Below are 27,098 nucleotides of genomic sequence, written 5' to 3'. Positions count from 1 at the left end.
AAAACATATTTTGTGATTTCATTTAATAATATAGGTTTATGTGAATTCCTATATTAAACAATATATTTTGATATTTTCTTTAAAATGTATAATAAAATTTATCAAACCAAATATTATGATTTGATTTTTTTTTTTTTTAATCTCAGTAATTGTTTAATATCTTTTAAGTTATTAATTATTTTTTGTTAAAATGAGTTTAAACTACATTTTTGTTTTATTTTTTATGACTTCAACAATGTAATTATTGTCAAGGATTATTTTAATTTTAATAATTTTTGTATTCATAATAGTAGATTATTCTTATTTATTTATAATTAAAATATGTTTTCTTATTTTTAAGGTACAATTCCATTTTATGTAACAATTTTGTGTTCATAATTTTTCTATTGCAGCATAAAATCATGTAATAGTATAACTATATTCATTTATTATACTAAAACATAATAAAAATACTTATTTGTGTATTTATGCATTTAATTTTAAGTAATACCATAGTGTTTGAAAAACTAAGTAATATTAAATGTATTTTACTTTAAAAAAAAATAAAATAAAAATGTTAAACTAAAAAGTAATGGTTTGTCTCCAAAATCTTTTTATTTTATTACTTATATATTAAAAATAAAATATAGGTTATAAGTTATTCTGAAGTATAAACAAAAAATATAAATAAAGAGATTATTTATATTCAAAATGTAATTGTTATATCTCAGTTAAAAAATAATTTTGTATTTAAATAAAGCTTTTATAACTAATGTTTTAATTTATTAAAATTTTAAAACCTTATATTCCATGTTATTTTAAGTATAATACTAAATACTTAGATATAAGTAAAACAGAGTATAGTTAAACCTTTAATGATTAGTTCTTGCAACTTTTAGATGAATTAATGTAAGAAGAAAATAAGTAAATATTATATTAATAGGAATAATCAAGAAGTTCAACTATGATGTGTGCTAAATTGTCATTTTGTCCTATTACCTAACCTAATTTAGTTTTACTTTTTATAAAATGTTAATCTATTTTTATTTCTTAAACTGCTGATTAGATAAAAAAAAATGCAAATAAGTTTTAAATTTACACCAATAACAATACTGAAATTTTTAATAACACATTAAAAAAAAGGAACAACCACTTCATTGTAAAATCATAAACTTAATGCTTAGATTACTCAGCGTCAACAATTTCTATATTAATTTAAATTAAAGTTACTATTATTAATTCTTATGATTTACGCTATTAATTATTTTATCCTTTTTATTCCCTAATTACTCGTATATATGTGAACTCTTTAAGACTTTTAAAACATAAACTTAATTTAGCCATTAGTTGTTTTGTTACATTACAAAGAACCAGAAACTCAAAAAGTTGTTAATTTTAAAATTGGAGAAAAGTTTCTATACAATTTTGGGTTTTTTTTAGATAATACTTAATCGATAAATGTTCTTTATTTTCAATTAAATTTAAATTTCATACAAATATATAATGCTGAAATTTCATAAATTCATTAAATGTGGCATAAACAATGTAAACGTTGTATAACTTAGAAACATTATAATGATATTTCAGAATTATTTGAATATAAAGTATTTGTGAATTAATTGAACTGTAAAAACACAATATAATTTTATTGGTTAATATTTAATGGACTTATCTTAATTACAAATCATATATCTAATATAAATCACACTTTTAATAAATATGATTCTATCAAAAAGTAAGTATCTATCTATCTTATATGATATATCATAATTTATTAAACTATTAACTATTATTAATTTAAATTAAATAATGGAAATTGTCATTACAGCACAATGAATAATGTCTATTGATTGCTGTAATAAACTTTTACTTAGAACATGATGTTTGATGTTTTCCTTTGATACAGTTCATACACAAAATTAAGTAATGTAAGTAGTAAAAACATGTTTCATGACCTAGGTACTAGCAGAATTGGTTTCATCAATAATTTAGACTAAAAAATATATTATGCATAATTTACTGTTAAGTATTTGCTCACTCTATGATTTAATAATCCAATCTCAGAGATTAGATGAAGTTGAAATCTGATTATTTATCATATCATTTTTGTTCACTAACTATAATCACCAAATCTTAAAACAAACGTCTAAAAAAATCATTAAACCTATGATCATATAAAAAGTGATTATCAATTTAAATGGTAATAATGATTTACAAAATGTTTTCCACAAGATGGTTAATGATAAAAATTAGAAAATTATCTTTAATATTATACTAAAATTATATTAAATTCAATCTTTGATAGGTTCTTGTTCAGAGTAGGTAGGTATTTTTGTTCTAAATATCTCACCCACCTAAAACTTAATAAAGGCATTTACTGTCATGTTTTCAACTATATATTGTAGTAAATACTAAAATACTAATTATAATATTAAAATATTATCATTATTATTATCCTCCCAACAGCTTTAAAATAATTCAGAGGCCTTTTGTCATGTCACTGGACATGTTAAGCATGCAAAAAATATACATTCATTTATGAAGATGTTTCATACGCATTGGCTTTAGTGGTGTTATAGGTACAATGTGCTGAAGGTTAAAGGCTAAGTTTGTTTTAGAAGTTTCAGGATAATATCCTAGATTTTCTAGCTTAGTTTAAAATAAATAATACAATACATTTTATATGATAATACTTATTTATTTTTCTTGTAGATCCTTAATATCATTAATCATCAAGCTATAATGAGAACTGGTAGTTTCCAATGATATATAAAATAAATTCACCACTATCTACTTAATTCAATAATAAGGATGATAAATTATATAAGTACGTTAACCTCAACAAAATCAACAGCTAAAAGCTTATATTTATGTATTGTTCCCATTACTTAAAGCTGATCTGAAAAAAAATATTTGTTTACTTAAAATAAATATTAATGTGATATTTTTAAAAAATGTAGATTTTCCGCTGGGTATAATCAAAATTAGGTTCTAGTTAGTGTGTGAGTAATTGTATGAAAAAATATAATTCTATTTGTATTTAGTTAATATTTTCCCTACTCAATTATTCAATGACCAAATATTTAGTATTTTTTTGGCCTAATAATACGTCCCATAGTAGGTATCAATTTTGTAGGGATTTCATATTTTGTATAGTCATTGGTTAGGCTTGCCAGATTTTAAAATCATCAAACCGGGACATCATATTAAAATAGGTTAGGTAAGTAAGGTTTTTTTTTAGTATGTTAGTATAATTATATGGGAATAATAAAAAGATAACATAATACGATAATCATGTAATCATGTAATGATATTATGTACAATATTATTCCATATTTTGGTATTAAATAATATAATGTTAAAGTTATTTTAGCTCGGCTTCCATTAATCAGGACAAAATTAATGACCGGCTGGGACACCGGGAAATGTTGTTATAACCGGAACGAATGGCAAGCCATGGTCATGGTCATGGCCATATTTTAATATATAAAAAGTATAGATCTAATTCCAATCTTATAGCTAATTGCATTTAATCACTAAGAAATGTATTAAGAATAATTGAAGTTCATCACTTCAATAAACTTATGAATAATATACATAGATAACTAATGTACATATTATTATACAAAATAAAAAGTCATTACACAAAGAAGTAATGGAAGGAAAAAATACTAATTAACTTTATTTAAAACATGGATACAATAATTTTACTTATTTTTATAATAATTAAATAATTCTTTAGTTAGAAATTTAACACTATTCGCTTTAATATTTTACAAAATAAAATTTATTTTTTTTGTATATATATTTGTAAAATAAATTGTTAATATTAGCCATTAAGTACCTACTTTTTAAATCTATAGAATCAGATGAAAAAATTGTACTAACTATAAAGATAAATATTATTTTAACACACATAGCAGTAAGTATCAATTAGTTTAAAAAATTGTATGCATATATAATTTGCTTTAAGTTATAGTGAAAAAAATAAATGTTTTGTATAAAAAGTATAAAAAATTACTAAATATAAATTCCAATAAATCTATTATCAAAATATAAATATTGTTTTTATTTTATTGTTCTACATAATAAAAATTAATTAAACTGGAAGAATTTAAAATAATAGGAATTATTTTACACAAAATTAACATAAGTAACAAAATATTAAACTTTTGTAAGTAGAAAATATTTGCATTCATTAATAATAGTTAATTAATTAGATAGTAACCATCATGATGATACCTACCTATATTACTAATTAAATGTGTTTAAAATGGAAGTTTTGCTTATGTACCCACATGCATTATGTATAGAAATATTTATGTAAAAAATAATTATAAGCTAGGTTTTATAAAAATTCCAACCTATACTGTTATAATATTGGAGCCAAATGGCAGGTATAAATAAACATATGTGTGTATAATATGTTTACATTTTAAGCAAATTTAAATTAATACCACCAATATTACAACTGTTATTGTCGGTCTTTAAAATTACAAATTAACACATTATGGCAATTTTCATAAAACCTATGACAGTTTTTTTAGTTTTTAGTTGAAGATAGTTAAAAATATTTATATACCAAAAAAAAAAAAAAAAAAAAAACAGAAACACTATTCTATTGATTTACATGATTAAGTTCCAGATAAAAATATATTATATTATACTTAACTAATAAAAATTAAAACACATGTCCATGCAATTATAAAAGTAATGACATAATTATTACATGCTAGGTTCATGATCATATTATGAATAAAATGTATTAATTTTTAAATTGACTAGATAATAATAACACAGGCATATGCTGTTAATATGTTAGCTTCAATTAAGCTGCTTTCAGTTTTTGACTTTTCAGAGCAGCTTTTTCCGGACGAGCTACAACAATAGACAAGAATATTTATGACACTGTAAGAACTTTTTAATAATTAATAAAATATATTTAACTAATTATAAAAATTAAATACCTACAATTTAATAAAAAAAAATATATTTAGTCAAAACTATACATATCCAAGTCTACAAAATATTGGATAATTTTTGCATTATTTTTTTCATGTTGATAATATTTATTTTTATTTAAGATTTGAAATACATTGACTACATTATAATTGCCCTGAGCTAAGATATTAAAAAAAATTATGTAAATATAGTGGAACCTTGATAACTCGAATTTTCGATAACCCGAAAGAATGACTTGGCCCCTACTTTATAACATATCATAATATGTGTAACCTCTGTAAGTCGAACTTTTGATAACTCGAATTTTTTTTTCGCCCCTAACCGATTCGAGTTATCGAGGTTCCACTGTAGTATTAAAAATCATAATTAACATAAGAATAACAATTAATGTTTTTATATGTTTGTATTAAGAGACAAAATAATACAAAATAAAAATGAATATACCTTGTTTTGTAAACCTAATTTACCTAATCCAGCATAGATATAGTTCTTTAAACTGATAGGAAATTTTATTATGGGCTTATAACTAGCCCAGTATTTATTCTCATGCTCAATGATTCATCAGTTTTTGAATCTACATACTTTGCTAGGAATAATAATTTTCACTTACAAATATAATATAAAAACTATTATATAGTAAGCTATAGATAAACCTTGTAATTTAGTATATTACTCTATAAATAGATATTATGTTAAAATTTAATTTTGTACTAAATGCCTAAATCATTGAATACAAAAAATTTAAAATTTAAAATATTGGATTGAATACAATAGGTATTTAAATCTAAAAAAAATAAATAAATTTAAAAATATGTAGATACTAGTTAAAATAATTGTTACATAAGTATCTACTATTAGCTATACAGCTATGTAGGTAGATAGATACATATTTATGTATATTGGATAAAGTTCTGATAAATGAAAATTTAACTATGAATACTTACTTGAACAGCTAGTACTCTAGTAGGTACCTACCTAGGTATTATATTAAATATACTAATATACCTACCTCCTACATGTATTTATATATTAATTAGTATATATACAGAGTGCGGCATAATGGACTCCCACATTTTCGAAGTGAATTAAAAAAAAACAATGCAAGATAAAGAAAAAAAAAATTTTATTTTTAAAAACTATATTATTATATAAGGTTTTTTTAAAATTATTTTTTAAAAATTATATCGTCTAAATGATAGTCTTAACGAGCAACGCATATATGGAACCGTTCTCGAAAGTTTTCCATCACTTTCGCCAGCATATCGAGTGGAATCGCGGAGATTTCTTGACGGATGGCCTCTTTTAGTTCTTCAATGGTTATTGGTCAATGTTTGAAAACTTCAGCTTTGAGGTATCCGCATAAGAAATAACCACATGGGCTCAAATCAGGGGAACGAGGAGGCCATGTAATGTTTTCCCTTAAGGAGATCAATCGACCAGGAAACATTTTACTGTGACTTCCAACCGGTACTGCGAAATGTTAGAGAACTTTTTACGCCCGAAAATCGAAAAGTACGAAAATAATGATGTTTTCTGGTTTCAACAGGATGGGGCCACAGCTCATACAGCCCGTTGTTCTCGTGCTGTATTGCAAAAAATGTTTCCTGGTCGCTTGATCTCCTTAAGGGAAAACATTACATGGCCTCCTCGTTCCCCTGATTTGAGCCCATGTGATTATTTCTTATGCGGATACCTCAAAGCTGAAGTTTTCAAACATCGACCAAGAACTATTGAAGAACTAAAAGAGGCCATCCGTCAAGAAATCTCCGCGATTCCACTCGATATGCTGGCGAAAGTGATGGAAAACTTTCGAGAACGGCTCCATATGTGCGTTGCTCATTAAGATAATCATTTAGACGATATAATTTTTAAAAAATAATTTTAAAAAAACCTTATATAATATAGTTTTTAAAAATAAATTTTTTTTTCTTTATCTTACATTGTTTTTTTTTAATTCACTTCGGAAATGTGGGAGTCTATTATGCACCACTCTGTATCATAAATGTTATGGTTTTTAAAATTTTATAAATTATGCAAGATACTCGTATGTTATAATATAGGTAATGAAATTTCTTAAGCTTTAATTCATTTTACCATTAAAATTTAGTTGCTTTTTGCTAGGATTTAATAGCTTTACAAAGAAAATTGTTGCAGCTCAAAATATTTAAAGTACCTTCCTACCTAATGTTAAAATTATGAATTTAAACAATAGTATTAATATTTTACTTGGACAAGATCCTGGAGTAAATATTATATCATCTACAGCAAATCCTCCGTTTGTTGCTTGTCCTTCCATGATTATATGAAAAGGTTTATTAGATTCAACTGTTACTTGTGCAGGCATCCATGCTGGTCTTGTGGTATCCATATTCTTTGCTTCTAGACTCCAAATCTAAAAATGAATATTTAAGCAATTTGTACCATTTTAGATAATCAAACAACAAAATGTAACATATTACTTTTTCTGCTGGTGTTTCTCCTGAGCTATTGTCTTGTCTCATAATTTGCAATAATGCCGACTCACCAGCACCAAAAGCAGCATACCAAAATGAAAAGCAAAGTTGTGGCTCGTCAGTTACTGGTATGACTGGTGATATTAGCCGAACCATATTTGATCCCAATATTTGATTAAATAAGTCATAATATATATAACCATCTGAAATGAAAATATTTGACTAGATAACAGTATTATACAACAATAAATACTACAGTTTACTTGAAAGTCAACATAGGTGACTAGTTTATACCTAAGTATAGTGTTCACAAATATTTATTTATTTTTAATTAAGATTGTAATTTAAATCTAATTCTAGGGTGATTCTAAATGTCCATTAGGCCTCCCAAACACAAAATAAGACGCACTAATCCAGGTTATCAACTCTTCTAGTACCTATCATTGTATTTATACAGTCACTTATTGTGTTTATAGCATAGACGTAGGGTGGTCAATTTTTTTGGAGGGAGGGAAGTTAGGAATAGTAGCCCTCTTAGGGCTAGACATGTACCAATTCGTAGAGGGCTTCGTCTAAATATTGGGATGGCTATTTTATAAACTGAGAGGGGGGCTAAACCTCCCCCCATAACTACTAGTGTACCTACACTATGAATTTTATAGTTTTACCGTGTATAATTAAAAATTCAACTACTGCAAAATATACAGTTCTAATAGTAGAATTTTACACGGTTGATTTATTATATAAATTATTTTTCTCAACTTAACTTTAAGATAGATGTAAGTAATTTTATATTTCCCTTTCATATTATATAATGAAAAATAAAACCGAGTATTTAGTCCTTCCCATGAACATCCTATACCTAAGTAAAATTTTAGCAAAATAAAAAAATTTTCAAGTGTTAGCTAAATAAAAGTTAAATGTTTGTACAATACATTTTCCATGAACTAATAAAAAAAAAAAATCAAAATCAAATATTATATTCAAATTTATTATTCAGTTTCGTAAAATTAAAATAATAAATTTCTGTGTTTCATTCCAAACATATAAATGACATTTTAAAAGAAACTATCTTTTTTCAGGTTTTGGTGATTGAGGAAAATAATTTTTATCTTATGCTGTCTAGATTATTAGATAATATCATGGTAGTATATTTATTAAATTATAAGCTCATTTTATTATTTTCTAGAGAGCAAGTACCTCATTTTGCTCCCCCCTACAATGGATGCCCATGACCTCTCCAAATAAGTTAATTAGAGTTTATTTATGGGTACAACACATAATAAAATATACTTTCGAACCTGGAGCCCCAAAAGTCTTATCAGGTAAATTGGAAGGTCTTCTGTTCACCGTAGCCATTCTCCACGAAGCCGGTGATTTGTCTGTTCCATTTGACCAGTCACACATATCACGTTCAAATCTACATTCACCTGGTCGCACTTTAGCACCCGCCGGAATAACTACAATTATATCATATTATTAAAACAATTCAATATAATAAATGTATTCGATCACATTAGGTAATACTCATACTTGAACAAGAACCGCCGAAAAACGTTATATCATCGAATGCAATAAATCCATTTGCTCTACTGGAACCCCATATACCTTAAAAACATTTGTGTACTTCGCATAAGGTTTATACTTAGATTTTGATAGACTTTTAATTAGATATATTTCTTAATTATACAAAAAACCTTATCATTAAAATTATGTAGGTATAACAAAACATATTATTAATATTAATTCTTACCTTCGATCAAAATCTGAAAGAAATTAAACTATTAATATTTGTCTTGTTTTATTTATTTATAAATAGATAATAAACTTACAGCATCATTAGGCTCCTTAATGAGCGCTTGAGCATATTGCCAGTCTGGACCTTGGTGATTATACAACCGCCAAATTGGTTTCATTATAGTAGCTCCAGTGTTATCAATACTTCGCAGATAAATACTCAAAGCACCTAAACTTGGGCCAGTTGTGTCAATAAAAGGTTCATTCATCACAAACCTATTTTTAAATTATATTTTTAATTAATTTCCAAGTGTCAGAAGTATTAACATTATTAAATGATAAACTATTTAAAAATATTAATAACTTAGTTTAAATCATTATTTAAATTAGTATCTTAAACATACCAGAATGATAAACAACGAGGAGTAGAAGTTGTTTTAAAATCTCTTGATGTAAACCATGCACGACTTCCAGGACGTTGAAGTGCTGTACGTGCCAATGTCATTAAATATCCTGTACATAATATAATATATAAATTATGAATAAAGTTAACATTTCAAAAAATAAAAAAATCTTTTGTTGAACTTTGAAAACATTTTTTTAATAAGTTTTTAATTATTTCATATATGTATTTAATGTTTCATGCTAGTTATACATCATGTGGTAGATTTTTAATAAATCTGATTTAGTTCTAGACTATATTATTAAACCATATTAAGGAAAATTATAGTTGAATAACTAAACTATAATTAACAGATTTATGAAGTAGGTTTAAAAAATGTCTATGTCGGAACAACAGTCGACTGCAGTACCATTATAAATTATTATTTATTACATAATTACGAAATAATCCATACTTATAAATTATAATAGTTATATGTTAATTATTATTTAACACCATTCGATATATAAACAATAATTATAATAAAATAATATTATTATTTTTTTTTAAATAGACGAACAAGTATCTGTAATTTAATATTTTATTTTTTTAATAACTTTTGTTTATAAACCAAGTATATTGATTTATTAGTTATGTAAATATGTTTTGGGACATTAAATATTTTTATATAGTTATGCACATTTTTAGATTCAAACATTTAACATGATTCATATTAGGGAACAGATTTATACTCGTATGTAATAAAAATACAGAAATATGTACATAAATATGGAAGTATAATTTATAAAATATGTGCTAAAAACATCAGAATATGCGGGAAAAAATTAATCAAAAAAAAAAATAAATACATTAAATATAATTATTAAATTATCAGAATAATTTGGTACATTGAATTATTACAATTTCTTTTAAATTATTGAATGTTAAATATTAAATGTCACCTATTAGATCTCAAAATATTTTTAAAACGACTAAACGATCATTTTACATCAACCGATGTAATTGAAGTATATTTGAAACGCATAATATCAGAAGGCGATAATTCCAAATTTTTAAAAGGGTGTCTGCAACTCATTATGTCAATGATTGTTTTAAAATCCATATAACCGGGATTTTTTTCTGAAACAGCATGCATTTTTTTTTCGACAACATAATATGATAATATATCAATAAATGGCTGTTTTTGTTCACTTCAACATGGATTGAAAACGTATGAATGATGAAAATGATAAAATACGTTTAAAAATATTTACAAATTAGTGAAATATGTAAAAATATGTAAAATAAAATTGGCATAATTTTAATAAGAATTATTTAAATCGTGAAAATTTCTTATCGAATCTTAAATTTCTTGTTTTAATAAAATTATGCATTTACATATAAATCCATACCCTAAATATAAATAAAATCCAATTACATTTTTTAAACTTTTAATTATTGATTACCCATCTAGCTATCTTGCTAATAGTACATTTAAATTATTTTAGCTAAAATGTTTTATTAAAAAATTGTTACCCTTTTCTGTGCCCAATGTATGATCATGAGCTGTACTTCTCAGTGCAGCCCCTGAAGTTCTTTCCCAATCAATATCGTCCAAACGTTCTCTGGATACTACATTACTCCATCCGCATTCATCCACTTCAAATGTACAATCACCAGATGTGGCTGCAGCAATTTGAGGAGCAGCTAGATTAAAAATAAATTATAGAAAATAGTTGTAGATTTATTAGATTATTTTATAATTAAATTTTTATAAATATACATACTAGGACAACTACCAGGTGTCAAAGAAATATCGTCTACAGCAATATCTCCAAGATTATTTTTACCGATTTTAGCAATAATAATTATTTTAAACGGGTTAGCTGAAGACACAGGTACTTCAGCTTGGTACCAAGAATTTCCAGCTTCACCAGTAAGTGACCAAATATCTCTATCTTCCCCTTCTCTAGTATCACTTATTGATATTGTCAAAGTTCCAATCCCATTGCCATACATATGAGTCCAAAATCGAAGACAGAGTGGTGTATCTGGTCCTATAAAATAAGCAACCCATTCAATGATTATTATTGATTAGATAGTGATAACTATAACACTGCGTTAATCATCATATATTTTTACCAGTAGGATCAAACTCCATGCTTGACATACGAGCCATATCACCTGGCCTTCGCGGATAAGATGAATCAATAAATGCATAGCCTCCTTCCATTCCACCATAAATAAAACTTGATCGATCAGTTGCCGGGCCAGTAGACGGATTTTTACTTCCTCTCCCCTAAATCATAATAAAAGTATAAGTACTGAATGTACTTCTTAGTTTTTATTTAAAATTATTTTACAATTTGTTCTAAATTTATTATCTATAGTTTTTCAATATTATATTACATGGACTAAACAAAGAAATTAATCAGTTTAATATTGTTAATATTAATTAATTAATTGAACAATTAATTATATTGCCTTACCTACCTTAGCAAAGTTATATTAAGATTATTTATATGTATATAGGTTACCAATTAGATGAATTTATTAATAAACTAATATATTAATATAATAAACTGTTTACCAATGACCAGTTGAAATCATCATCCTCGTCATTAATCCAGCCACAGAATCCACCTTCAAATGTACAATGACCCTTACAATCTAGCCCCTGCTTTATTGCTATATTGTCTATAGCGACATAACCACGGAATTTTCTAAATGGGTCTGGCAAGTCTTTAGCAACACCTTCGAATACCACCTATATAATTACATAAGAGCATTTATTACCATGTATATATAAACAAGTCTAAAATTAAGATTAATCAATAATTATACTTGATGCTCTTTATTATATGTATAAAGTACTTCTGAATTCATCCATACTTTATTAGTTGGATCTTTAGTACCCCATAATACTCTAAAAAATCCATCTGGCCGACCGTCTTTGTTTGTAGGTTGCAAAATAACTCTAAGTCCAGCTGCACTCAATCCATCAATGTTGAAGCTAAATAAAAATATATAAAAATTAAATATAATTTATATATATTAATTAATTAAATATTTACCTAAAAGAAATGCATTTTCCTTCTGCTCCTGTACTTCCAAGTACTGGGCTTTCGATGAAAGCATTTTGACCTTCTCTTATAGTAATCTCATCAACTCGCACCACTGGTGCAGCTAACAAAGATGTTTCGAAAAAAATGTACCCTCCTAAAACAAAATATTTAATGATTTACATATCAATTTAAAGTGACACTATCTTAACTAACCTTTTTCTGCATCTTCTCCTTGTCCTGCATCTGACGGTGGCCCGCCTAACCAATTTGAAAGTGTGCCAGCTCCAAGTTCCCATTTTAAAGCAGATCCATTTCGATTTTTCCAGTCACATATCAATAATCCAGGATCAACACCAAAATCACAGGTATCTATAAGTATTCATTTTTAATCACTAAATAATTTGTATTATATTATTTATGAAAATAAATAATTAAAAATGTAATATTACCTGTTACAGCTCCTTGTCTTTTCTCCCGAATCTACAAAAAAAAAAAAAATGAGTTATTTTACTAATACTATCTTTATACACAAAAATGATTGTAAAAAAAAATCTATTTTAAGAATAAATATATGTACAATTACTTATATATTATGATATATAGTTCATATCATTATATCGTAAACATATTAAATAATAGTAATTCAGAGAACACTGAGTACTTTTAAGGTTTTTAAAATATTTAAATTATGTCATTAATTTTACCAAAACAGATCTAAAAACATCATCACGAAATTACAATAAATAATATATTAATTTTATACATTAATATATTTTATATTTCTCTTCATTTAAATAAACATTTACAAATTTATCAAAAATTATATCTTTATTTCACTTTTCTACAAAAGTGTATCGAACATTATATAAATAAATAATAATATAAAATATTTATTTCAAAACCAATAAAGATAACATGTTTATAGTTCCAAAAACCATTGCCCTCAGCATTAACATAGAATATTGTAAATCTTCAATCCGATTAAAAAATTTAAGGTCTAATTGAACTCTCATAATTTTAAAAGTATACAATTTAAGAATATTTTACAGTGACTACCAATAGCTTATATTAGAATATAATTTGTAAATATTTAAAATAATGATACTTAACACATCATAAACAATTAAAATTAAATTATAATAAATCATAATATTATTTGTAATTATTATTTTTAGGTATTTTATTATTTATGTATCTAGGTGGCTAGGTATAAGGCTAAGTATAATTATTATATAATATTTTATTTAAATTATTTATGATTTGCTCCTATATTTACTTAACAACCAAATTCAAACAATTAAAAATCAAGAGAAATTTTGTTTTGTTTTTATTGTTTTAAAAAATAGATACCTATAAAAGATATAAGTACATTTATATTTTTTGTGATTAAATACAAACAAAAATAATACGTGTAAAAGTTTTGTACACATGAATTCCTAATAAAAATCATAATATGTAAGGACTTCATTTTATTTTATTTAACATGACGAATTAATAATTTCAGTATTCATTATGACATAATATTACTTGTTGGTTAAAAATACCAATATATTTTGCCAAAATAAAACATATGTGTGTAGTGTATAGTGTATACCGTAAAGTGTAACTAATTTTCAATGATTTTTACTGCGCATTGTTTAATTTGCTTATGTCATGATCGTGCTTTTGTTTTGAGTTTTGGGAAAATAAATTATAATGTGGCATTAGAAAATACATTTTACTTTTTAATATTGCTAAAAGAATAAAACAAAGCAATTAAAAAATACTTACAGATACTTCCAAGTCGGAAAATTCTATTATAGACCCAGGTAAACATTCTAGAATTGAATAAATTGTCATTGACAATATCAGCCATAATTTCATTTTTGCCTGGAATAAAATTTATTTATTTATTCAAATCAGTATAAATTATAAAATTAAACATCAATATTGGACCTAATTTTTATTTATATTTTTCTAAAATTATATCAAACAGCCTTTTATAAAAAACTATATAAATTAAACGTTTAATTAGTTTCCCTAAAACCATAAGTATAAAAACTTGTATTATATTTTTGTATAAAATTCATACTCAATAAATAACATAATATTACATTGTTTATGATTAAAAATTTATAAATTATAAGCTTTATGATTTTGGTATATTCAAATTCTTTTACTTTTGGCCAAAATTTTAACTTACTCACCGTCGTTTATTACTTTTCTTGATGTTCAGAAAATATTGTTATTTTACTTAATGTATCAACTTTACTATATACTACTACTACACGCGTAATTAAAACATAACGTGATATTAAATAAGAGCGAGTTTCAATTAAAAACTAAATTTAATTATTATTTTTTCTTTAAATATTACAATAATATAGTTATTAGTTATGTCAGGTATGAATTTAATAAATATTAAGTCTTAATTATAAATAATAAGGTACGGGCATGTGCAGTTAATAAAACCATATATGGATAATTCTATACAATATCTCGAACAATTCAGTTGATACAAGTACACAGTTTGCAAAGATTATCTATTTAAAAAATTAATTTTTGGATCAACTTATGTACTTAAGTATCTATTACAATAACTTGGCTATTTTCATTTAATTTAAAAAATAATATATTACAAAATTAAAATCAAATGTATTGTTTCAAAAGTAAAATATTTCTGACTATAAATTTCTTAACAATTGGAAACAATAAAAATAAATTATGGAAAAACGTTAATTTTTACGCAAAATCATGTTTGACAAAACTGATTTTCTTAATTTGATTTAATTCAAAAATTCATAGATAAAATTGTACTATATAATTCGATATGACTTAAAATATTTTGATTTTCTTGGAGCTATTATTTATATAGGCATTTGAAATCAAATGAATCACGATCAAAATTTTATTCTCACAATCTATATAGTTTGAAAACTGAACAAAAGTTTCTTTAAAATAAATAAATATTTATTTAAAAAAAAATTGAGTTCTTTTGATAAAATTCGTCTACCTACCCACGAACATTTGCAAAACTATATTGTATATATTGTATACTAATACCTACATACAGTGGTGGATTTAAGAGGAGCCTCTCCTCTTCCCCTCCCCCATTGACCTTAGTGAGGTTTTATTAATTCAATAGTAACAAGTATTATAATTTAGGGCTGGGATTTTGAAGCAAAGGCATCTTTTTTTCTGGTGTTTTAAAACGTTGGTCCGTAAATATAAAATGTGTTTTAGGTAATACTAATTATTTTAAAGTAATATTTTTTTTGTATTTTTTGACAATTTTATTACATTATCTTAGTTTTTAGAACATTTTTCACAATTTGTTCATAAAATAAACAAAAATTGTTGCAATTAACAAGAGACTTTCGGTAAACTGCCAACGTTACGAATGATAAATTACATAGCACGACAAATTACCGTCGATGAATTTTTTTTTTAAGTTACAATTTCGGAATGAATGATTAAGAAAACAGAAGTACAAAAGAAATAAACAAGTAACAACAAATAATACTATAAAAAAAAAAAAAAAAAATACACTACTGTAGTATCATTTAAAATTTTTTTTTCAATTTTTAAGCTATAATAAATATAATTTAAATGCATTTTTATGAGTTTTTAAGTCATTTTTACATTTTTTAAGGATATTTTAGAGATTTTTTAGGGCATTAAAATCCCAGCCCTAATTATAACTATGAATAAGAAAATAACTCCTTAAAATTGTCACTGCATTTTGGACTATGCTCTCCCAAATTAAATCCTGCAGAGTCCGCCACTAAATACACACTTATTCATGTATAAGGTTTAAAAATTGAATACAAGGTTCCATTTAAGTTTTTCTATCAAAAATTTTTAAAATAAAAGTTGAATGTATCACAAAAAAGCAAATAAAATTAGTTTAGTTTAATATAACCTAACCTTTTAGAAGCGTCTAAAGTTAATTTTAAAATCACGATTTTTCATCAAACTATTTTCTTTTTTTATAATAGTTAAAATAGTATTATTTGTAAAAACTTCAAACAATTCAATGGTATTCAATTTGTTTTATTAATCAACATTTTTTGACTAATTTTAAGCATTTTATAATGTTTTTGGCATTTTCGAAGTATTTATATACATTTTAAGCTATTGCCCATTTATAAAATTAAATCTATTAATATAATAACAATATTAATATATAATAAAATATACTATGTAATATAGGCTGACTTCATGCAGTATCGTTTTTTGTATTTAATAATTTGTCATTGAATTCAAATTTAACACTTTCATTACATTGACCTATTCGATAACGAGGTACCCTTGGCTCATATTACTTATTTTATTTATTATTTACCCTTAAATTTTGTTTTATTTTAATATTTATTAATTAGCTCAATAATATACATCTTGCTCAAATAATATTTATATTTTTATTATCAACACATTTTAAAAGCTTAATAATTTATTATAACATGCACTTATTCTAATGAGTATCATAACAATTTATCAAATTAATTGTTCACTAAAATAATTGAATGATGCATTCATGGAACACTAAATCTTGTCCAAAAAAATAATTGTCAATATTGTTATATTAGTTTTATTGATTCATCAACTATTCATTATTTTTACCTACAATTCTAAATGAACATAACAATAGTTACTATATAATTAATAAAGAAAAACTCTGTACAGTAGGCAAATTCTTTTATTAGTTATTACACAGTTGATATTCGATCTTAGATTTAAAAATATTTTTATATTGGTTTACTATAGTTTTATAGCGAAACAATTAATAACATAATAATACATAACATGTCTTTGTATCTCAAAAAAATGTAATTTTTAATTGTATTTTTCACTTTTTACTGTATAATTTTGATACGCTTTTCACACATAAGTCGTATTTAGATCATTGGTAGGTAGGTGTCTGAACAATTTTCACCGTTACTCGACGCTTTCGATAACCGTGAAATCATTTATATTACGTGCGTTTGATTACATTATAAATACGTATCACATAGTTCACGGTTTTATTATAAATATGTTTTCGTTTTCATATACATTTGTTTACATCTCTTTTTTTAGTACTTTTAACAATAATAGACACGTAATTCTTTTAATCATTTTAAAATCGAAACCACTGTATGTACCTGTATAGTTGAGCATAATATTTTGCAATAAAGAATTGTTCGACCTTTTTTGCGAATAATTTTGGATCGTGTAATGTTTATTATTAAAACATACTCACGAAGTCTGCAACGTCGAATTCGAAGGCCGTAATTTTATTTCCATGATTATATAGCATTCAAAAACTCACAAGTGCGATAGCAAAATTGGTAGTTATTCTATAAAACGAATACAGGTATCCAGTAATTAGTCAAACTCACACTGTCCAGTGTTCAGTGAAGATCAAGGTTCCATGAGTGACTATAATTACCGAATCCACTCAGCTAAAAGTCAATAGCGTGAAATAAAATTCTGTGAACTCAGGATGCAACCGCCAAAACAAGTTTTATTTTATTACATGTACAATACTGCTTTGTGTACTTTTTTAATTTAATAAAACCTAGAAGTGTGGTCCTTGAAATTACAATTAAATGAGAATAATTTTTTTGTATTATAGTTTTACTTGTATTAATTTTACACCTAACTGTATAAATAAGTACTATTAGCACGTTAGATAACGATTTTTAAATGAACAATGAACATGTATAAAATAATTTAACATGATTTATTTATTGTTAATAGTTTAAAACGCAATAAAAAATTGTTTAAACAAATCAACAGCATATTATGAGTATTTACTAATTTTAACACGATGAAAAATATGATTAATAAAAAATCACAAGTTTTTATTAGAAACTTTAATATTAATTTTAATTTAAGGATTTGACTTCACCAAAATATATTTTTTCTAAATTTTCTAATACACCTAAACAATCTGGGACCTATATGTATCAATAAATTATGTTTTTTTAACTTTTAGGTTAACACAAATTTTTTTTTAATTGATCAATTTATTATTTCTTTAATACGTATATAAAATATTCCAATCTTAAACATTTTTAATTTATACAAAACTGTTTAAATAAAAATTTAATTTTTATGTTTTTCACTCATTTTCTATTTTTAAATTTCTTATCTTATGAAATTTATTGTTGAGGAACAACCTTCTTCGATAAATTTAATATTTAACTATAACTTTTTGTATTTATCATAATATTATAAAGATATAAAATATGTTATTTCTTTTTGTTTGGGATACCGCTTATTTAAATGTCTGTATAGTATTATTAATTATTTAATGAAAGTTATAGGTATTTTTTATTTTTTTTTTTTTATTTTGGGTCTTATAAAATGTAGATTATTGCTGATTCCACAACACTTCTCTGGGCCTCATTGTCTTTAGCCAGTTTGTTCTCCAATTCTCGTTCTCAGAAGTTCCACTGTTGTCTTGGTCGTCTCCTAAATTATTTTTGTTTGATTTCCATCTTGTAATTTCACGTAATGTATGACCCTATACGCTCTAAAGATGTATCTGGCTAAAATTATACTTTTACTTTTACTTATTACTTTTAAGTATTGAATATATATTGTATAATTTTAACTAATATTATAAGAGTTAAATTGTTTGGGTCATCGTCGGCCACTAATTGTTTTATAATTGACACAACTTTCAACTAATGGAGATTACAATAATAAACGATATAACTATACAAGTTGGTTAAAATAACATAGTTTTTATAAATATTGTATGACCTACTTTCTTAGCAATATCATTAATTACGTTTTTTACTTGTCATTTTGTGATGTACCTACCATTATTTAAGAGATATAATCAAACTTATTTTTATATATTTATCAAATATATATAATACAAGGCCAACAAATTGCATTTAGCTTCATTTCTTAAAAGATTTAATAAATTATTATTTTAACACTAAATATATTATACATAGGTATACGTATATCTAACCTATATATTATAATATATATGACTGTCAGTCATACACTCATACGTAACATAATAGTTTCATAAAAGACTAACGACCATAGCACGGTTACAAGTCATAACATTCATTTCTACACATAGGTTTTACAATTTTTTTAAACCGATAAATGAACGACGATTATTTAATATTTATGCAACGCGATTTATTCTATAAAACTCTAAAAAGATAAACCATGAATAAAAACAATTTATATATTTAAATTTAAGTTTTCACGTATATGAAAATAATGCCACAGTACTTTTTAATTAGGTAAGGAATTTTATTTTATAAATAAAATAAAAAGTGGCATAAGTCTGAGATAAGTAGATACAAAATAACAATACTAGAATATTTTACTTTTAAACATTTTTTTTTTACATTTTTTATATTAAAATAAATCAATATATATTTTAAAAATAAAATATATTATAGGTACGGCGATACTATTATGCGTGAAAGTTATTTGATTAAATTACATTTAACTGAGTAAAACTAATTTTTTTCATTTTAAATTAGTAAATAAACTTCTTACACAATTTTTTTATACAGATATTATTTATAATTTATATAAATAATATAAATTTTATTATAAAATTCATCTAACCATATAAAAATAAGATAATAGTAATAATAAAATACAATGTGCATAAGGTAGGAATTTAACTATTTATTTTTTTCATGGTTTTCAAATAGTTTTACGAAAAATCATTACTTTGTTAAAAGGTTTGTCTTGACATTTTAAAAATATTAACTTTGCGTGCAATGAAATATATACAGACATACCATTATTTATGTGTACACACTACACTTATAATACTAGAAAATTATTATAATAGTTATTTAAAATTATGTATTATAAATATATATCTAGTTAATGTAAGTAAAACATTAATATTTCTTTAGATTTTATCTAAATAGTAAATCACAAATATTTATAAAATAAATGTATATATCATTATATAAATTTTATTTAAAATAAAATTCAATGGATAAGAAGTAAGACAACGATTTATATTTTATATGCAGTATAAAATAATAAAATTATAATTTAGCATACAGTATGTTTATATAGGTATAATGAATCAACCAATATTTTCAAACAAAAATTAAGTAAAAGATAAACATTTTATCAGTTATCATTTTAAAACAAATTGAATTATATATTTTTTTTTAATAAATAATTGTTGTTAGTATTATTCATAAATAAATCTATATAATTTTTTATTTATATATAGCGTACGTGTTTTTACATTTTTTTTTTTTTTGTTAGAGACAAAATTGCAAAATCACTAATTTTTAAAATTGAAATTAAGAGCATAATATAATATCTAAAGAAAAAATTTAAAAAAAAAGTTATTACAAAACAGTATATATTATATTTAAGCTGCTAAATAATGGCTCTAATCATGCATATTATTAAAAAAGCTAAGTGTATTTTTATCACATAAAATTAATATTGATAATAAATATATTTAAAAAACGATCAATTTTTAAAATAGTTTTTTGAAACATTTTTTGTTGTATTTTTGTTTTCACTTTTTCTACGTCTGTTTTATACCTGATATTATAAATAGCCATCTGTTTAATATTTCGCTTTTTTTATATTTATTCTTGTCATAAATCGTTAATAATATGATTTACATATTACGTGATCGTTATCATATATAAACAATTTCTCTAAATTCACAAAAATAAACTTCATTACATCCGTATGGTATTATATAAGAAAGTTATATTATCGGCCTAAAAAAATAGCTTATAAAATATAGGAATTTTGTCGGAACTTTTAATTTTAGGTTATCAAATCCAGTATGTCATTTTAAACACAAATCTCATTTAAAAAAATTACTTCCACACTATACCTATATAGTATATAGTAAATATCTATTAAGTGCCAATTTTGATATAAAAATTAAAAACTTAAATTAAAAATATACTTAATTTTATAGATTCTTTTAGAAATCAAACAATAAAACATGTTTGATGTTCATGATTATAGATAATTTAATAGTAAATTTGTATTTTAATTATAGGTACAATTAAAATATTATATACGTATTGAATTATGCTTTAAATAAAATATTCTTACCTAATTATATAATGCTTAGCAGTAAGTAACAAATAAATTAGGCAGGCTCATACTATAATAATTAAATAATTCAATCATAAATTCTAAAACCCGAGCAAAAAAAAAAAATGTCACTTTATACTTTGTTAATGATGCAGTCATATTATGTAGTTACTATCAACCATTGATATTATTTTAAAATTTTTAATGCAACATTTAAAATCCAAAAATAGTTTAATTATAAAACATATTGATATGTAAAATCGTATAGTATTTAAATACCTTAGTATTTAAAATTCTACAATGAATGTTAAATACAAAGCATAAAACTAATTCATTATAAGGCCATTGAACTTTAAAATATTAAGTTCCACATCAATGATTTTTTATGTTTTTTACTTACTGTGTTCAATACTTGTATACTATAGACGTATTTTAACACTAAACTATTATACATTATATACACACATAAATAAAATAAAATAAGTATAATTATTATTCAGATTAATATCTATGTATAATTATTATAAAAATTAAATATAGTCTAAATACGAAAATACAGTTTAAGTTTATTTTAAGTTTAAAAATAATCAAGTACCTAACTGTAATAAAATAGGTATACTTCATTTATATTCTACACGAATATTCGTTATAATTGTTATAAACTTATAAATTATATTTATATAACGACTAACAACAATCTCCAACGCTATAGTTACCTACCTATTTATCTATATTAAATTCACATACTTATAAGTATTTATGAGAATATATAAATTGCCTACTTAAAAGCTAAAAATGAAAGCTACATCATCTTTCTTGAATCAACCTAGTGGGGACAAAATTTACTAATTGAATATATTATTATCTCGTATCTATATACTAATATATAGATGAATAGATGACATATGAATGCAATACGTCAACTAAACAGACCATTGCCGCAATTATTAATTAATGAGAGAAATATTTTGACTTAAGTCTTAAAGTTCCTATTCATTTTTAATAGGTACCTAACATCAGAATTTAATTGACAAATTATTTTTATACGTAGGTAGTAGATACTTTGTCTTAAACTATTATTTAGTGATATTGCATTTTAGTTAAGTGTGACAATTCTTAACTTAGACAAAGGTAATACAAATTTTTTCATTTATATACGTAGGTACAGATCTACGAATACATACCTAGCTTTTTTATCCATGCTATTAAGCTACTTTATTAATATTATTAACATATAATTTTCATATATGTATTTGGAGCTAATGCTATTTTACTAAATTATTAAATATATTGCAGATATTTTTCTCAAAGTTAAGACGTCATTTGACGTTTTAGATATTTATGTTAAAATAGTAAATAAGTTGATTGACGTCCTGTTTTTTTCAATTAAACGTTTTGTTAAAATTTAAAATTTAATTAAAAAACATTACTTAAAAGTTTTAAAAACATAAATAAAATAAAATATAATTAAAACTGATAAAAGTTAAGTTAGTTATACAATCTACATTTAAATTTTTATGATTACCAAAAATATTGACATCTACCACTTATTAAATGAATAATGATAAATATATAAAATATTATGTTTCTCTCTCTCTCTCCAATAAAAATCTAAGACATATAATAGAATCCAATAATAATATATAGTAGGATTATAAAATAATCCATATCACATTATATAAATTATTAATAAATAAAAACTATAAATATTAAATGTATATATTATATATTATATTACCCAACTATATTCTATACTCTAAAAATTTATCACAATTTCATAACTGATCAGAATAGAAATTCTATTGATTAAACTGTGCAATGTAAAATGTATTACAGCATTGATAGGCATCTGGATTGATTAAATAATTATAATTTACTAAGAAATTTAATATTCAAATATATTCGTGCATAATAGCCTACAGGCAATAGCGATAACTTATTATTGATAATTATAAAATCTATAAAATTATAAGTAGTTGGTGCCTATTACATTGTTCTATATCTATATAATAACGTTGTTTTTAAACTACACTTAGAAAATAATACATTATTAAATTATATTACACATTTTTGGATTAGGCTACTAAACATGTTTGGCTCGTTGCTGGCGAAATTACGAGGAAGCAAAATATTAAAATATTTCAACGTAGATTATTTGATCCACGTACCTATCAATACTTATAAGAAAATACTAAAATATAATTTTTTATAACTGATTCATAGTTAAAAAAAAATTAATATATGAAAATCTAAACTTTTGAATTGTTTAGGCCCTAATAAATTATAATGCATATGTAATATCACAAACAAATTGTGACAAATTAATGCATTTATTTAATTAATAGGTAAGTACTAAAGTACCTCTATTTTTCAAAATTGTATGGTAGCTGGAACAATATTAAAGCAAAAAATACATAAGCGATAGTGCATTTACTCATAATTAATAAGTAACTAATATATTCGATCATAAATGCATAATAAGTAGTAAATTAAAATAATAACAAATATTTATGATTGTAAAATACTAAAATGTATGTTATTATATCTACTATATGTTACAAATTATAACTGGCAAAATGTGTGAGTAAAAAATTGTAACCACTAGAAAAATAACTACTAAGTATAAACTTCCATAACTTTAAACTATATATATATATTGTGCATATAGCAACAATTATTGCGCGACCAGTGAGTTACACCACTACACTGTAGTTATAATAATAAAATTGTATTTGATCACCCGTCGAATCGTGGCTGCGCTTGCTCTCTCATAAAGTCGTAAAGCATTAGAAAAAGCGACTTATTTTTCTAAATTTTAAAACGGTTATATTAAAATACAATTGAACTGTACATTTTTTTCGTATTACTCGGGTTTTGAAATTTATTTTTATATTAAATCAATTGGCATTGTAAGGTTATAAAAACTAATTTTGATAACAGTGTATGTTACATTAAGAAATTTTATTTCCATCAAAATAACCATGTATCATGTAGTGTCTTATTTTCATTAAATTACCATGATATTCTTTAGAAAAAAATCCATTCAAACTATAACAACAATTTTAATTCATAATATAGATGTATTACATTACCTGATTGAAATTTTGAATACTTTTTCTCCGTCTCCAAGGGCGGACGAATGATATTGGTTACGTAATGTTTGATGAGAAAAGCCAAACTGTTTGGTAAATCTACCCTGCGAAGTATCTGTACGATAACAATAAACGACACACGAAGATTATTGTTTGCAAATGTACGCGAAGGTGCGATATGCAACGGAAACACCGTGTGTAGAAAAATATAAAACCATAGATTGAAGCAACGACTGCAGCAAACTATGACAATATCATGTAGGAGACCGCCGGCAATCTGCAATGGACTTGACTGCACGCGCGCGACGACGACACTCTTCACGCCAGACACCCACCTACACAATATTATATTAAATCGTTGTTGTGTTAGCGTATTAGTAGCCGTGCTATTAGTGGTAATGGTATTAATGGTAGTGGTATAAGTAGTGGTAGGCGTTTATACGGTAACATACTCACCGGGTCAGTATTTGTTGACCTTGCTGTTACTATGACGATAGCGCTTCCGCGCAAATCGCAGGGTTCGGTTCAACGAACCTCCGCCTCGGCGGTGCGGCCTGTAGATACGAGTCACCTGTATACAGCAGTCGAAGGAGCTGCAAGTTTATAATATACATTTATTACACGTATATTATATAGTTACCTGTTTGTACACACGTGTACGTGAATTTGTTTGTATGCATCTCGTATGAGTTGCAAAATATATTTTATAATACCTATGTTTCATATATATACTTTACACCTAACATGTATGGCCATTATAATATGTATATGTCTAATAAACAATGTAACTTTTAATGAACGATAAATGTAAAATCTGCTCTATGCAGCTTACCCAATATGATACTAATGATGTACACTTGAAATTATTATTATAATAAAATTATTGTGCGGCGAAAATCATGCAATAACTGCTCTTATAGCATGATAGTTTATTATAAATTATAATATACGATTTAATTGTGCGATATGACCTAAAGAATGACCGCTGTCAGGACGCCACACCACCTGCACCCCGTCATCCATAAATGCGCTACGTGCCACTATCATATTATAATATTATGCTATATAGTTTCCCTTAATTCTGCCACAGTGTATTCGAATACAATGTGTAATGACCTCAAAACCAATTATACATATTTTCGCTATGTAATTGTATTGCAGGGTTATTTTGCTGAAGCGCTTTTTTTCAAAATCATGTTTTCAATCATGTGACGATTACTAATTTACCTAGTAATGTTCAGTTGTACCGAGTGTCTAACCTAACGATTAGCTTTAAATGTCAAATCATTGACAAAGTGATAAAGACAATGATTTTTAAATTTGAACTAATGTTATAAGTGTGTTAGTTACTTTAGGTTTCTAGGTACAATTATCTATTTATTTTCTTATTTTGTTTGTTTTTCTAACTATTAATTAATATCTCAATAATAATCTGTGCATACTGCATATATTTATGTACCTAATGTAATTGTACACATACAATCGACCCAGTACCTACTGGCCCTTTTAGTAGTTTAATCTCAGACTTTTTTAAATTTAATTAAAATTTAATCAAACTGTGATTAATGTAATTAAACCACAGTTTAATTTATTAATAAATATGATTGGGACTAAGATTTTTATGCATGAACATATTTTTTTCTTTTAGTCCAAATACATTAGTCAGTTATGTCTAAAAGTGGGCAAGTTAATGAAAATAATTCAAGTTCAATTAAGTCAAAAAAACACAAGATTGATAAGTTAGAAGTCAACCGTTAGAAAATTATAAATTTAAGTTAAAATTTAATATGGAAAAAATAATAACTTACCTCAGTTTAAAATAGGTTAGGTTTTAATAATTTTTATTTATAATAAATGTTTTATTTATAGTAAATATACTAATTGTAAATTGTATTCATGGCATCCGTTACATAATAATGTTAAATAAAATATAAAATTTTATGTTCTATATATTTATTTATGTGATAATTAACTGCACAACATGTGTTTACAGTGTAATTACAAAATTGTTTATTTTGTGAGAAAAATTATTTCGAAGAATTCTTTGACTTCAAGTGAAGGTGCTAAACTATGACAATTTTTTAAAGAGTATTTTAACGGTGTTTTTAAAACTGATTTAAAATACCTAGTGGTATTATTTATAATTCGTTTTTGTAAAAAATTTTAAATGCTTGATTGTATTTCAAATATTAATTTTTCATATTTCAGTATTTTATCATTATTTATTGGATATAAAATCTATTTTTAATATCTTAATTTATGATTAACACATTGCAATAATTGTTTACAAACGAAAAATAATAAATCGTAAGCAGGTATGTGAGGGAATCGGTTAATCATTAGTCATTACCTTATTATTGATATACAATATATAAATATTATTTTTATAGCG

General features: G+C 24.3%; 1 protein-coding gene across 1 annotated transcript; it reads right to left on the bottom strand.

The window, feature by feature from the left end:
- Positions 1-4,715: 4,715 nt before the first annotated feature.
- LOC112595617 (MAM and LDL-receptor class A domain-containing protein 1-like) lies at positions 4,716-25,027 on the bottom strand. Its single transcript, XM_025340889.1, has 18 exons — positions 24,707-25,027; positions 14,349-14,447; positions 13,028-13,058; positions 12,792-12,947; positions 12,588-12,732; positions 12,358-12,526; positions 12,104-12,280; positions 11,656-11,812; positions 11,301-11,570; positions 11,050-11,220; positions 9,536-9,644; positions 9,227-9,407; positions 9,148-9,160; positions 8,928-9,002; positions 8,696-8,854; positions 7,401-7,597; positions 7,168-7,333; positions 4,716-4,857 (listed from the first exon to the last, which is right to left on the bottom strand). Exons 2-18 carry the CDS (start codon positions 14,439-14,441, stop codon positions 4,808-4,810), a joined length of 2,319 nt encoding a protein of 772 aa, XP_025196674.1. The 5' UTR covers positions 14,442-14,447; positions 24,707-25,027; the 3' UTR covers positions 4,716-4,807.
- Between the last annotated feature and the right edge of the window lie 2,071 nt (positions 25,028-27,098).

The sequence above is a fragment of the Melanaphis sacchari genome, unplaced genomic scaffold (genome assembly GCF_002803265.2).
Source record: "Melanaphis sacchari strain LSU unplaced genomic scaffold, SCAv2.0 Contig28_pilon_pilon, whole genome shotgun sequence".
Taxonomy (NCBI): Eukaryota; Metazoa; Arthropoda; class Insecta; order Hemiptera; family Aphididae; genus Melanaphis; species Melanaphis sacchari.
The sequence above is the reverse complement of the archived record's forward strand: the minus strand, read 5'-3'. Positions and strand labels throughout refer to the sequence as shown.